Source organism: Stenella coeruleoalba (genome assembly GCF_951394435.1).
Source record: "Stenella coeruleoalba genome assembly, chromosome: 6".
Taxonomy (NCBI): domain Eukaryota; kingdom Metazoa; phylum Chordata; class Mammalia; order Artiodactyla; family Delphinidae; genus Stenella; species Stenella coeruleoalba.
The window spans coordinates 13,829,155-13,842,558 of record NC_137151.1 but is presented as its reverse complement, the minus strand read 5'-3'; the positions used below and the strand labels follow the sequence as shown (position 1 = coordinate 13,842,558).

Here is a 13,404-nt window from a genome sequence, read left to right as displayed (position 1 = left end):
CAAACCCTTGAGGAGCAGATGTGTTTCAGAAGTCAGAATTCTTTAGATGTTTGTACCTTAGTATACCTAAGGGGCATATACTGTGTATTAGGTAAGACCCAGTGAAATCTAGAGCAGCACCCGATAATCAAAGAAATGAATATTTCTGCAGTAAAACATATGAATATTCATATAAATGGGATCCATAAAGACTATAAATAACCTTAAGTCAGTTCAGGTCATGTTTTGCCTCCAAATAAGTTTTGTATCGGCACTTGAAAGAAGAAAAACCCATTTTCAGTGTTCTTTAGATATCAGAAACACAGATAAGGGATTGAGAATCGTAGCCCAGAAGGAATGCAATGGAAAGATATCCCAGAACATGAGGGGTGCCACAGGTGGAAGAAGCAATCAGCTCAAATTGGAACAGAAAGAGGCTTCAACCAAGAGCGTACTCAAGAAGACAGTGAATTCATGTTAGTCGACAGACTGATTAAGAAGCTGGCTGATCTTCATTACAGGTGAAACTACGTGCTTCTCTGTCATCAAGAAAAAAAAAAGGCAATCAGAAATGCAAGGGAAAAAAGCCGTATAAACATGCAGCAAATTGCAGTGTGCTTGATTCTCAATGACTTGCACAGACCATCTCCACCTGCTCGGGCCAAATACTTCCGAATCACCCTCAGCTCCTCTCTTACGCTCCAAATCCAATGTCATGAAATCCTGTCGGTTCTACCTTCAGAACAGATCCAGAATGCCACCACTGCTAGTCCACCGTTCAGGGCACCATCATCTCCTGGGAGGATTACTATAATACACTAAAGAATCTCCCTGATTCCCCTTAATTCGGTAATCGGACCAGGGTTCCTTCTTAAACACAGAACAGATTATGTTCCTCCTCTGCTCAAAACCCTCCAAGGACTTCCCATCTCACACAGAGTAAACCCCAAGTCCTTACTCTGACCCACAAGGCACCGCACCTGATCTGCCCCCATGACCTTTCTGCGCTGACGTCCTCTGCTCCCCACTCCGCCCTCCACTGCAGGCAAGCTTCTGCTTGGGGCCTTCACGGTGGCAGTTCCCTTTGCCTGGAACCCTCGTCCCTCAAGTCTTAGCTCTAATATCACCCTCTCAACGAGGCCTACACTAACTGAAAACAGTTGCCTCCTGTCCTATGTCCCTCCTCATACCCCTTCCCAGCTTTAATTTTTTTCATAGCACATATTATTTCTATATATAATTTAGTTATTGATTAAATTAGTTTTTGGTCTGTCTCCCCCAATAGACTATAAGCTCCATGAGGGCAAGACATTTTTCATTAATGTATCCAGAACAATGCCTGACTGTTCAGTAAATGTAGGAGTTTGATATTTACTGAGTCTATGAATAAATGAAAACAGATCGCTTTTGACTATGATACATTGAATATTCTCCTTTCAACAGCACGATTATGGTCCAAAAGATTACAGTTCCTTCTTTCTGACCCCATCACAATTCTCAGTTCTTATTGTAAATCCTGTTTATAGATTTGCTTTTAGAATTTACCTGTAGATAAAGCACGGACAATTTAACTGCTACCACGGAAGAGACTATAAATATTATATGCTAAACATTATAAAAGTGACGTCATGATGGTACATGGAGGCTGAAGGATAGAAGGAAAGATAGAGATACTAAAATGTTTACTCAGTTAGGACCTAGAAGAAACCACCTTATGTTAATGGGTCAAGAAACAGAAGCTTAAGTAGATTCAAATTATGCAGGTGATCACAGAAAAACCAGAAAACAATTAAAAGAGTGGAAGATGGAAGACAAAGGGGATGTAGTGAGTGGTACAGGTGAGCCAACTGCCTCCTCTCATTAGACTTGAATGAAACAGACTGTATACATTGTTGGAGATGTATTAGTGACCACTCTGAAGAATCTAAAACCTGGACAGCCAAGGATGACTGTTTCCAGGGAATAAAACTGGGGTGTAAAATAGGAAGGAGGAGAGACATCAGCTGTATGTTTTGCTCCCTTTGGTAGTATTTGAATTTTTTTTTTTAACCTTCAAGTATGTAACACCTAAATAAAAACAAACAAAAGAACAAGAATACCATCTACCTCTGGATTGAGCTGGACCGACAGGGAGCAGAGCCACACGCCTGGACTCCATCGTACCCTCCCAGTGGAGGACTTTTCACTGCGGATCGCTGGACATGAGGCCACAGCCCCACACAGGTGTTAGGACACAGAGCCCACTACTCATGGCCGGGCACCGATGACAGTATCTCTGTGTCAAACAGTATGTCCTCCTTAACAAGGAGCCAAGAGATGCCTTTTGGTCTTAGTGTTAAGAATTTTGGTGATTCACAGGGACCTATTTTTCTTCTACTGTATGGAAACTGTATATTGGGTAATTTAGTATGTTTTTTTCTTCTTTTCGCAGTCGAATCTGTGTCCCACCCTTGGAAGAACAGGGCCTTTACGGCCCCTCACAGGTGTGTCCCTTATCCCCAACTCTGCCTTTTGTTTCCTTTTTTTTTCCTTTTGCTTTGCTTCACTTTTCCAGTATTACTGCTCCCCATGCGTGTTTGTAAACTATCTTTAATCCATTTAGGGGAGGATAAGGCTTCAGAAAAATGAGGAAGTAAGTCACAGAATCATACAGATCTGAGATCACAAACCCTCCTTCCTACAGAAAAGAGAACTAAGGTTTGTCCAAGGTCACACGGCTGCCCAGGGCAGGGCTGAGCAGAACTGGGGATCCCAATGGTCTCATGAAATCACCAAGCCCCTGCTGAGCTACGGACGACCAGCCAGGGCACCCTCCCGTGACACCTCCAGCGAGGAGCCCAGGCTGCCTTCTCTCGATGGCAGGCAAAGTGGGGCTCTGCCTTACCCAGAGGCAACGGGGAGGGAAAGAGTCCCCTTCTCCCACCTATTCAACTTCCATCCACATTCACTGCCTTTGGAAAGAGATACGTGAGCAGTCGACAGAAACTGCGATCAAGGAAAAGCATCAGAAATAGCCTATATAACATCAGAATAACATTAGGTGACTCTCATATGTTAGCTGTGTGACCTTGGCTTCTTTCAGCCTATAGGTAAACCGTCTAACACAACTTCTGGCACGTAGCACACGCTCAAGAGTTAGCTCTTTTCTCCCCCTTCAGCCTCTTCCATGGAAAGACGGGTAACTTACATTTTCTGACCTATTGTCGAGTTCTCCTGAAAGAGCAAATCAACATCCACATCAAAGTTGCAAGTGGTGATGCACCAGGTCATTCCTCCTACCACCTGAAAGACACAAAAAGATACCTATTTTCTCTTCCTAGTTTGGGACGAGGGGAAGAAGTGGAAGGTAGATAAAATATAAATCATTTTTATATACAAAACTGGGTACCCTCAGAGAGATAATACGTGTCCTGACTCCATCCACTACAATTCACCTAAACAGCACTGCTGAACACTGTAAAGCTTTCTGCAAAGACGGGAACAGTCTGTATCTGCACTGTTTAGTACACTGCTGCTAGCCACATGCAGTTACTGAGCACTTGACTCATGGCCGGTGGACTGAGAAGCTGACTTCTATTACTAAACGGACCTATGATGCATAGATCCTCTTTGTACTGATGGGACAGACATTCACTCTCAGCTGGGTGAAGTCTTAATCCAATTATAGACGAGTGCCAGACTGCAGAGAAATGATGTATTTTATGGACCAGATATGTGGGTAACAAGGGTGACATTCTGTGACTCATTACTTAATTTCCATACAGCTCATTTTTTTCTACTACCTAAAGGAGATGAGAAACCTTGCTCTAGTTTTGTCAGGGGATTTCTCGGAGATGCAGATGAGACTAAGGCTACAAACCCATTCTGAAACAAAACATTTTTAGACACAGCCTGATGTTAGAAAAGAACAACAGTGACTCTTATCCCTGGCTATGCTGTAGACTCATGTGAGATGCATAATAAAATACAGATTCCAGTGCCCAGCCCAGACCTAACAAACCAGAATTTCAATGGCTGAGGCCTAGATACCTGTATCACAAAAGAATCTGTGATGTGCAGCCAGGGCCGTGGCCCACTGGAGGACTCAACGCTTTCTTCCACCAGGAAGCTTTCCCGGCCTGCCCCAACTGATCTGAATGCTTCATTTCTGTGCATAGTTCACTGTGGCATTTACCGAATTGTGCCCTTTAGTCTATGCACGATGTTTTACTGGCCTCTCTCCCCTACTCTTTAGAAGTCAGGCTCTTTGGGTTGAAGGCCTTTGTTCTTATCCTTGTGCCCTCAACACCTACTACTATGCCTTGTGCATAAGAACTGTTCAAGGTTCTGCTGAATTAAATGACTTCATCCCATAGTGATTTCTTCCTCCTCTAAACCCCGCGTTTACCACCCACAGAATACCTGGCAACGGTCTGGGAGCGCCCCGACTTGGGATAGCTCCCTATTACGTCAAATTATTTTATCTTACATAAACTTTATCTCCCCACCCAAGCTTTCAGTTCCTTGAAAGAAGGAACTATTTATTTTGTTTATCTGTATAGCTCAAAGCTTCGTGTACAGAAAGGACTTCAAGGTGTAGTTACGGATACATGATTATTTTCGTTTAATAGGAAATTTGAACACTTCCATAATGAATCTGAATCCAGGAGAAATGGCAACAAGGACGTAGAGAAAGTAAAAACACAACCTCTTCCTCCTTTCCACGGTAAACCATGCCGTCCTGACAAAAACTAGCCTAACGCTTAGAAAGACTTCGTCTTACCTTGTCAAAAGGTGACAAGCCTTTAATTCTTGCCCTGAAATACCCAGCTGCCACCAACAGCTCCAGAATCTCAGTCAACTTGACGTTTTGTTCTTCATCTTCTCTTGTTTCTACCTAAAACGAAAGCAAAAGGCTGGTAAAAGCTACCTTGGATAAAGGAACACCAGGTATATTTCCGATGCCACAATCTCATTGCCAAGGAGCAGGTGACATTGGCTGTATCATGGCATTCATGCCAGAGCGTGGGGACACAGTGCTGCCAGAGTCGCACAGAACAGGGTCCCTGGTCCTAACCTGCTGTTAATCGTCTTAGGTGGGGGGGGGGGGGGGGGGGGGCAGAAGACGCGCACAGGTGGTATGGACGGTTCATCAGGTGTGAAGGAATCCAGGGAAAGGAAGCTTCCAGCACATTACCACCCTGTTCTCTAACATGTGACTTGTATGGCAGGCTTCTCGACTGGATTATAAACTCCTTTCAGACGGGACAGGTAGTCTGTTTTGTTTAAGTTTATACTCATCTTGGTCCTAGAAGTTACTGACAAGAGGGGCAAGAACAAAGAATTCAAACACGTGTCTCCATCTGCACTTTGATCTCTACAGCAAATATAAGGAAGGCTTTCAACCCAGATATATTACGGGCAGATTACTACCACATAACAGGATTGCCTTAAAAATAAAAAATTCACTTAATACATTTAAATAAGGATTTTATTTAAATGTCTTTAATTAATATCCTACCTTTGCTCTCAGGTTGTTTATCTACAAGTTCAATATATCTAAATATTCCAGTACGTTTGCCTCCATTTACTTTCCTGAACTGTACCTTTCCTGACTTCCATTATTGCAGAAAATAAAAAACTACTACCTCTCTACAGAAAACAATGCCAAGGTACCCTGGTTTAAATCCTCATACCCACCTCTGACTACTCCCTTACCCAACAATGCCTGCTAAATCTTCCTTAACTACGCAGCTCACATTGATCCTCCCTTCCCTTTTCTTTGCACATTATGCCAGGACTATGGCAACTGCCTCTCAATCTTCCTTCCCCGTTAATTTGTCTTGCTCATTCCTTCCGAAATCACAGCTTTCTCATCATCCCTCTTCAGCTCGGCCCCCAGCCCTCATCATTAAGGCATCATTCACTGTCTATCAGATAAATTCCAAACGTCTTGGTTTGGCATTCAGATCTTGGGCTGCAACCTATCTTTTCAGCTTCATCCTTTACCTCCTGCCAAAACAATACAGACATGGCTGTGGCCAAGCTAAACAAGCCCTGTTCACTCTCATTCCTTCACGGCTCTCCTGATATTCTCTAACCACCCAGATACCACCTTCAGCCCCTAGCTCCTATTCAGTGTCAACCCTACAGCCTAAAGTGGTCACTCCTCTGCATTTCTATTTTATTTATAGTCCGTCATTCATACAATTATCAACCTCTTCTGAGTGAGATGTCTGGTGTTAATGGACACGCCAGTCTCTCCAAATAGACTATTAGCTGGTTCAGGGGAGGACCCAAATATTCCATATATTATCCACCCACGTTTATTCCTCTGTTCTGAACAGCATTAGTCTCCAAGAACACACTTGTTAAGTATGGAATGACATGCTCAAACATTATATAAAGTGCATGACCTAAGCCAGTCTCGTATTAACAAAATGTTTTCATAGTCGTGACACTGATAATGGAAATTCAAGTTTATTTTAAAGGACAAACTGCCAGGAGAAGGGGCACACATGTAGGGCTTCCCTGGTGGCGCGGTGGTTGAGAGTCCGCCTGCCGATGCAGGGGACACGAGTTCGTCCTGCCCCAGTCCGGGAAAATCCCACATGCCGCGGAGCGGCTGGGCCCGTGAGCCATGGCCGCTGAGCCTGCGCGTCCGGAGCCTGTGCTCCGCAACGGGAGAGGCCACAGCAGTGAGAGGCCCGTGTACCGCAAAAAAAAAAAAAAAAGAAGGAGCACACATAGCTGGACATGGAACTATTCCATGTGACTGTTTAATCTCTTGCAGTGTGTGGTGATGGAAGAGACAGCCTTGCAACACTGCTCAGTATACTTCCCTCTCAAAGGACCCTGGTCTGGCCTATCAAAGATTCTGAAGGTTAGCATTCACTAATTCCTAGGAGACATGCAAAAGTAAATATTAATTATTCACACATTCTCTTCCTTGGCAAAAGATCTGTGATGGTTGAGAACCATCTGCAAGTCAAGAGACACAAAGAGAAGAGAAAATAAAGAATAGTTATGGTTCATAAAAATAGTATAGAAAAGTATTTTAAGAAAATATATAAGTATTTTCTTAAAACTCCCGGGATGTAAAACAGGAACCCTTCATTCGTTCAATCATTTATCATGAAAACGCTTCCAAGAAGAGGACAAGACATCTGGGGAAGGGCATCCCTGCCTCAGCCTGCACCTAATGAGCACCCACTGCCCACACCATGGCAGGTGCCTGGCCCATGCTTCCCATCCGCTTATCCCACGAATGGAGAGGTGTACTTTTGCAATGCACCCTGCGAAGTAACTTTTTAGCACGAGACAATGAATGGAGAATGTTAATAGGACTCCAAATTCAATTCACAGATTAACACTAAAACAAAATGCACAAGGGTCCCTGGCTAATGTGCAGGGAATGAAAGAATATCCTCTCTTTAAGCCATAAAAAGTCACCAGGCTGGGTAATACATCCCATTGTTAAAACTAAAATTCTGATAAAGATGAATGCTGTGAGCTCTTAAACCAGGCACACTAAATTATCAGTTGTCTGATACTGGAGTTCACATAAGCTGGAAGGCAGGGCCACGTCTAACTATATCTCTATCCTTCACATACATACGATAAAGGGCTTACAAAATTGAATTTAATGAATTAACCGGACTAGTGACAGCTTAATGACATATTCATATGTACTGGTCTTTGAACGAAGTGATAATAATTGGACTATTATATTCACCCTGTTTTCCTCCCAATTGCCAGGAACTTGGAAAAGTGACAAATTAGACCCAGTCTCCTGACAGTGAAGGGTTAAACAAAGGACAAACAAGGGCAAGTTGCTTTTTATTTTAGAAAGACTCTACTGGTAGTACAGTGGGACAATGAAAACGTCAGAAAACTTGCTAGGTTTTCTGGAGATAACAAAATGGATTTGCATTCTGGGAGCACACACTGACAGCTTAAGTCTGTCCTTCCATTAGTACACCTCCAGCTTTTATGCACAGAACAGTGATCCCTCAATTAGTGGTACTAGTGGGATTTAAGAACTGAGGATGCGGGGAGAGGGGGAAAAGAAGCAAGATTGGCCACAGGCAGCTAAGTGTGAAGGGACCACGCACCATGTCAAGGAATCAGTCCCTCTGACAAATGCCTGCTTCAGAACCCTAGAAAGGGGACAGAGGTGCAGCGTGGATTCCATTTCTTTCAGGAATCTAGTAAACTAGACTAGCTTTTGAGCAAATCAATTGGAATAGAGGACAGATGCAAACCACCTATGCAAACCACCTAGCTAAGTGATATTTGCAGCCAAAAGGAAATGCACATTTCCTCTACTTCCAGGTAATGTGTATGTAAATACAGAAACCTTTGATCATCCTGTCCCTCAGGACCAAGTGAGTACTTAATAACAAACACCTCCCTTCTGGAGAAGCAGCGACGGTTTCCGCCCGGCCACTCCGCACGGCTCCCAAACTTCCTCCCGCCGGCCCGGCGGGGCGTGGGGACAAACGCAGGGCGGCATTCCCTCCCGATACCAAGGCGGCGGGTGCCGGCCGCCAGGACCCCGTGGGCCCGGGGAGTTGGCGGCCGGCGCCACAAGGTCACCGCCCTTTGCACAACCCGAGCCCGGACCGTCCCAGCGCGCGTCTCGTGACTACTGGGCGCAGCACCCCCTGTCCTCGAGGCGAGCCGAGCGGCGCCGGGGATCGCGAGGCACTGCCGGGGAAAGCCGGAGAGGTGGGACCCCAGGCCCCGCGGGGCCTGGTGCTGCGTCGGCGCAGGTGTCGGGCTGGGAAGGCTCCCTCCGTCCCGGGAGACCCGGCACCGGCTGAAGTTTGTCCCCGCCCACGCCCACACTTGCTCGGCCCCCAGCGGACAGGGCCGGTGCACCCGGCGGCGGACACACCTGAGAGAGGGGGCGGGGCGCCCTAATCGCAGCCGGCCCCGTGGGCTTGGCCCTCTTTTGGAAACCCGGACGTGTCAGGGCGGGAGGGGGGTTCCTTACCTCCGGGAGACCCTGGCCTTCCGGCCCCTTGGGCAACCCCATGATCTCGTCGGACTGCCGTGCGGCGGCAGCGAAGCCCGCGGAGCGTCCGGAGGAAGCTGTCCCCAGCCCCGAAGCTGCTACCGGGGTGGAGTGCAAAGCGGTAACTTCCTCCCGCCGCCGCCGCTGCCGCCGCCGCCGCCGCCGGCCGGGAGCTCCCTAGCCCGGCGGAGCATGCGCGTTGGGGCGGGAGCGCTGCGCGACTGCGCCTGCGCGAGGGTAGGTCCGGGAGAGGTCCGGACTCGATCTGGAGCGTGAGCTGCAGTCCAGGCCGGCTGCCGAGTTCCAGGTTCTGCGGAGCTTCGCGCCGGGGCTCTGCATTTTCCTCGAGGTGCTTTATAAAAGGAATTATTCTTCTATCTTGGGGAAATTTTGCATCCTGATTCCCGTCTCTGCTTCTCACGGGCATCAGATGCCCCAAGTGGGTTCGGTCCTCTCCGCGAGCTGGACTTCGGAAGTCCGCTTGCTTCCGGATCAAGGCTTGAGCACTGATGAGCTTGGTGATTCAGACCTGGCTCGTTGTGGCTCAGAATCGGGGTGTCCCCTGATTAACGCGCACTTGGGCAAACTTCTTGATATACGGACCAGGGAACCGAGTACCCGAAGAAGGATTCTTCAGGTCGCTGCCTCCCCAGTGTCCGAGCCAGTGCAGCGTGTTCCCCGGGAACTCACCCCCACCATCCCCAGTTTCGGGTTCTTCCTGAGGAGAAGGTCATCTCTGAGAACGCGACTCCGGTATTGACGTCATTTTAGCTACATCATTTACCTGAAGCACCCCTTGTCTGTTCCAGAGGATGGCAACTATGTAAAGGAGTGGTGTCCCTAGCCACAAGCCCCTCGCACCCGCTCCATAAGGGGCTTCTCCAGCGTTTTTTGTTTAAGCGATGAAGAAAGAGGTGACATGTGAAAACTTTTCCGTAGGGAAGATCCTTTCCTCTGTGAGTATGTAGGGTGGGGCGGGGGGAGGGGGCAGAGCGAGGAGTGTGAGGCTATGAGCCCCTTGAGATCAAAGAGGTTGTGTGTGTTTTCCTCTCTGCATCCCCAGCATCTTAAAAAGTAGGTACTCAGTTAATGTTTGTCCTTGAAGAAATTCTTTGTGCCTTTTGTACTCCTCCTCGAGTTTATCCTGACAGAACAGAGATTACTCTGGAACCAGAGTATACAAATTGTTGGAAGCATCCTAAGAATGACCATTTCCTTCTAAAATGTAGTTGGTAAATATTGCTAACAGTATTTAGCAGTAATTTGAATATGCAAATTAAGGTGCTATGAGAACTCTCTTGACTGTGTTGTGTGATATTTTGCTGTCACCCATTGTGAAGCCAGTGAAACTCAGTGTCTAAGGTGCCCACACTCATAACTTCCCAGAGGTGTTATCTTTGTAATCTTAAAATTGTCCTTCCCTGAGATCGTATAGGATGAGGGGAACTAAAGGTGGATAATTTGTAGCCATTGTTGAATGACCAGACAGGTGTTGATGCCTAGGGAACGGGTAGCATAATCTCACGTAGCAGCAAGCCTAAACAGCTGTATTTAAAGTACCTTGGGGAATAGGGCCTGGAGAGTAATAGGACTCAGGTAGACCACACTGGACTTCCCTGTTGTAAATGACTTTGCAATGTTTTAAATAAACATGAGCAGCTATCTTTCCCAGTAAGAAACCATCCTATCTGTGTAGGGTGACAGTAGCAGAGTCAGGGTGGCAGCATGCCTTTATTTTTTTTTTAAAGATCCAGCAGGGGGTCTTCCCTGGTGGTGCAGTGCTTAAGAATCCTCCTGCCAATGTAGGGGACACGTGTTCGAGCCCTGGTCTGGGAAGATACCACATGCCGCAGAGCAACTAAGCCTGTGCACCACAACTACTGAGCCTACGCTCTAGAGCCTGCAAGCCACAACTACTCAGCCTGCGCACCACAACTACTGAAGTCCATGCACCTAGAGCCTGTGCTCCACAACAAGAGAAGCCACCGCAATGAAAAGCCTACACATTGCAACGAAGAGTAACCCCTGCTCGCCACAGCTAGAAAAATCCCGTGCGCAGCAATGAAGACCCAACACAGCCAAAAATAAAATAAAAAATAAATAAGTAAATTTGTATTAAAAAAAAAACAATCCAGCAAAATAGCCATGGCAACAATCAAGAAAGCTTGCGTAGGACCCCAGTGTTCATTGCAGCACTATTTACAATAGCCAGGACATGGAAGCAACCTTAATGTCCATCAACAGAAGAATGGATAAAGAAGATGTTGTACATATATACAATGGAATATTACTCAGCCATAAAAAGGAATGAAATTGTGCAATTTGCAGAGATGTGGATGGACCTAGAGACTGTCATACAGAGTGAAGTAAGTCAGAAAGAGAAAAATATACTATAATATCACTTATATGTGGAATCTAGAAAAATGATACAGGTGAGCTTATTTGTGAAGCAGAAATAGAGACACAGGGGTAAGGAACAGACGTATGGATACCAGGAGAGGTGGGATGAATTGGGAGATTGGAAGTGACATATATACACTACTATGTATAAAATAGATAACTAATGAGAACCTACTGTATACCACACAGAACTCTACTCAGTGCTCTGTGGTAACCTAAATGGGAAGGAAATCCAAAAAAGAGCAGATATATGTATACGTATGGCTGATTCACTTTTCTGTACAGCAGAAACTAACACAACATTGTAAAGCAACTATACCCCAATAAAAAATAATAAAAAAAGAAAAAATAAAAAGAAAGCTTGAGTAGGGACTTCCCTGGTGGTCCAGTGGTTAAGAATCCACCTCCCAATGCAGGGGACGCAGGTTCGATCCCTGGTCAGGGGACTAAGATCCCATATGCCATGGGGCAACTAAGCCCCTGTGCCAAAACTACTGAGCGCACACGCCACTACGGAGCCCACGTGCTCTGGAGCCCATGCACCACAACTAGACAGAACCCTGCACACTGCAACAAAGAGCCCGTGCATCGCAACAAAGATCCCACGTGCCACAACTAAGACCCAATACAGCCAAAAATAAATAAATAAATAAATTAAATAAACATGAAAAAAAAGAAAGAGCATCTCATCACAAGAAAAACAATTAAAAAAAAAAAAAGAAAGAACGTTTGAGTAGCCCAAACCTTCTCTAAGGTTTGCCTTAGAGAAGACCTCAAACAGATAATATCAGAAGAGGAGGTTTGTGAGGGCTCAGATAAATGCATCTCTCCCCTTCTTCTGGCTCAGGGTACCCATACACACATTTTATCTCCCTAGTGGGGTATTTGGGGATTAAGGATCAGTCTGTCCCTCCTCTGCACATCCAGTACAGAGATGTGTGATGTTCTTCTAAGTGCAAGATTCTCGGGAACTCCACAGATACTTTCCTTTTCCAGGTAAAAAGTTGCTATAGTAAAGAGCTTCCTGTTAGGATCACCTTTATCCTGGGTGACAGTTTTACAAAGCCTCAGTCATTCTGTCCTCATGTTTCTCCCAGCTCTTCCACTCCAGGGCTCTTACTGTAACCAAGAAGGGGAATTGTGAAGTCTTGAAGCAGGAAGTTAGACGGCAACTGTGGGTGTTTAGAAAAGTAGAGTGACACAATTTAGGGCACATAGCATGTTATTGGCAGTGCTTGGACTAGAGCCCCAAATTTCTGGTTCACAGTGTCCTTTTATCCTTCCATCATCCATCCATCCATCCAACAAATACTCCTGAGTTCCTTTACGTCAGTGGCTCTCAAACTAGGCTGCACCTTGGAATCACCAAGGGGGTTTTAAAAGGTTCCAGTGCCTTGAATGCTAGCCCCAGAGATTCTGGTTTAATTGATCTGGAAAGAAGCATGAATACTGAATTTTTTCCCTTGGAATATATTGTTTATCTATAAAACAATACAGGTATATGTACGTGGGCAACACAGTAGTAACTACAGTGACTACATTATTATTGTTTCTTTATCAATTACAGTGGCATACAAAATTTAAGATTCCTAAACAAACTAAGAGTCTTTAAGTTAAATGAGTTCTTCCTGAAAATTCTTAGTTGTATGCTGATCTATTCTCATGCAGTAAAGTTTTACAACACACTACCCTGTATTTAGCATGTCACATTTCTGTAGTAAAAAATAGAGGCACAGATGATACAAGCAAACCTAACCCTCCTCTGCTTCTGGACACAACCCAGCACACACACACACGGAAACACACACACTTGGATGAGTTCTTCTAGTGCATTTTCCCAAACGTGGTAGTTTTATTAAAGAATTCCAACAATTTCCATAATTTTCACAACCACACTCTATTCACTGCCTTACAAAGGACTTGACGAGGATCCAGCTACACAGCAATGAATAAATGCTTGAGAACATCTCTTACATTCTGTATCTCCTGCAGAAAATGATATCTAACATTTTCTTGGTAAAATGATT

The 13,404-nt window shown here is 45.4% G+C and overlaps 1 protein-coding gene across 1 annotated transcript in view; it reads right to left on the bottom strand.

Annotated features, from left to right (window-relative positions):
• CCDC93 (CCC complex scaffolding subunit CCDC93) overlaps positions 1-9,151 on the bottom strand; it is an 87,717-nt gene extending 78,566 nt beyond the window's left edge. The window contains exons 1-3 of the mRNA XM_079923616.1: positions 8,957-9,151; positions 4,742-4,855; positions 3,167-3,261 (exon numbers count right to left, since the gene is read on the bottom strand). Coding sequence (XP_079779742.1) covers positions 3,167-3,261; positions 4,742-4,855; positions 8,957-8,998 — 251 coding nt within the window. The 5' untranslated portion in view covers positions 8,999-9,151. The remainder of the gene's footprint in view (positions 1-3,166; positions 3,262-4,741; positions 4,856-8,956) is intronic.
• Between the last annotated feature and the right edge of the window lie 4,253 nt (positions 9,152-13,404).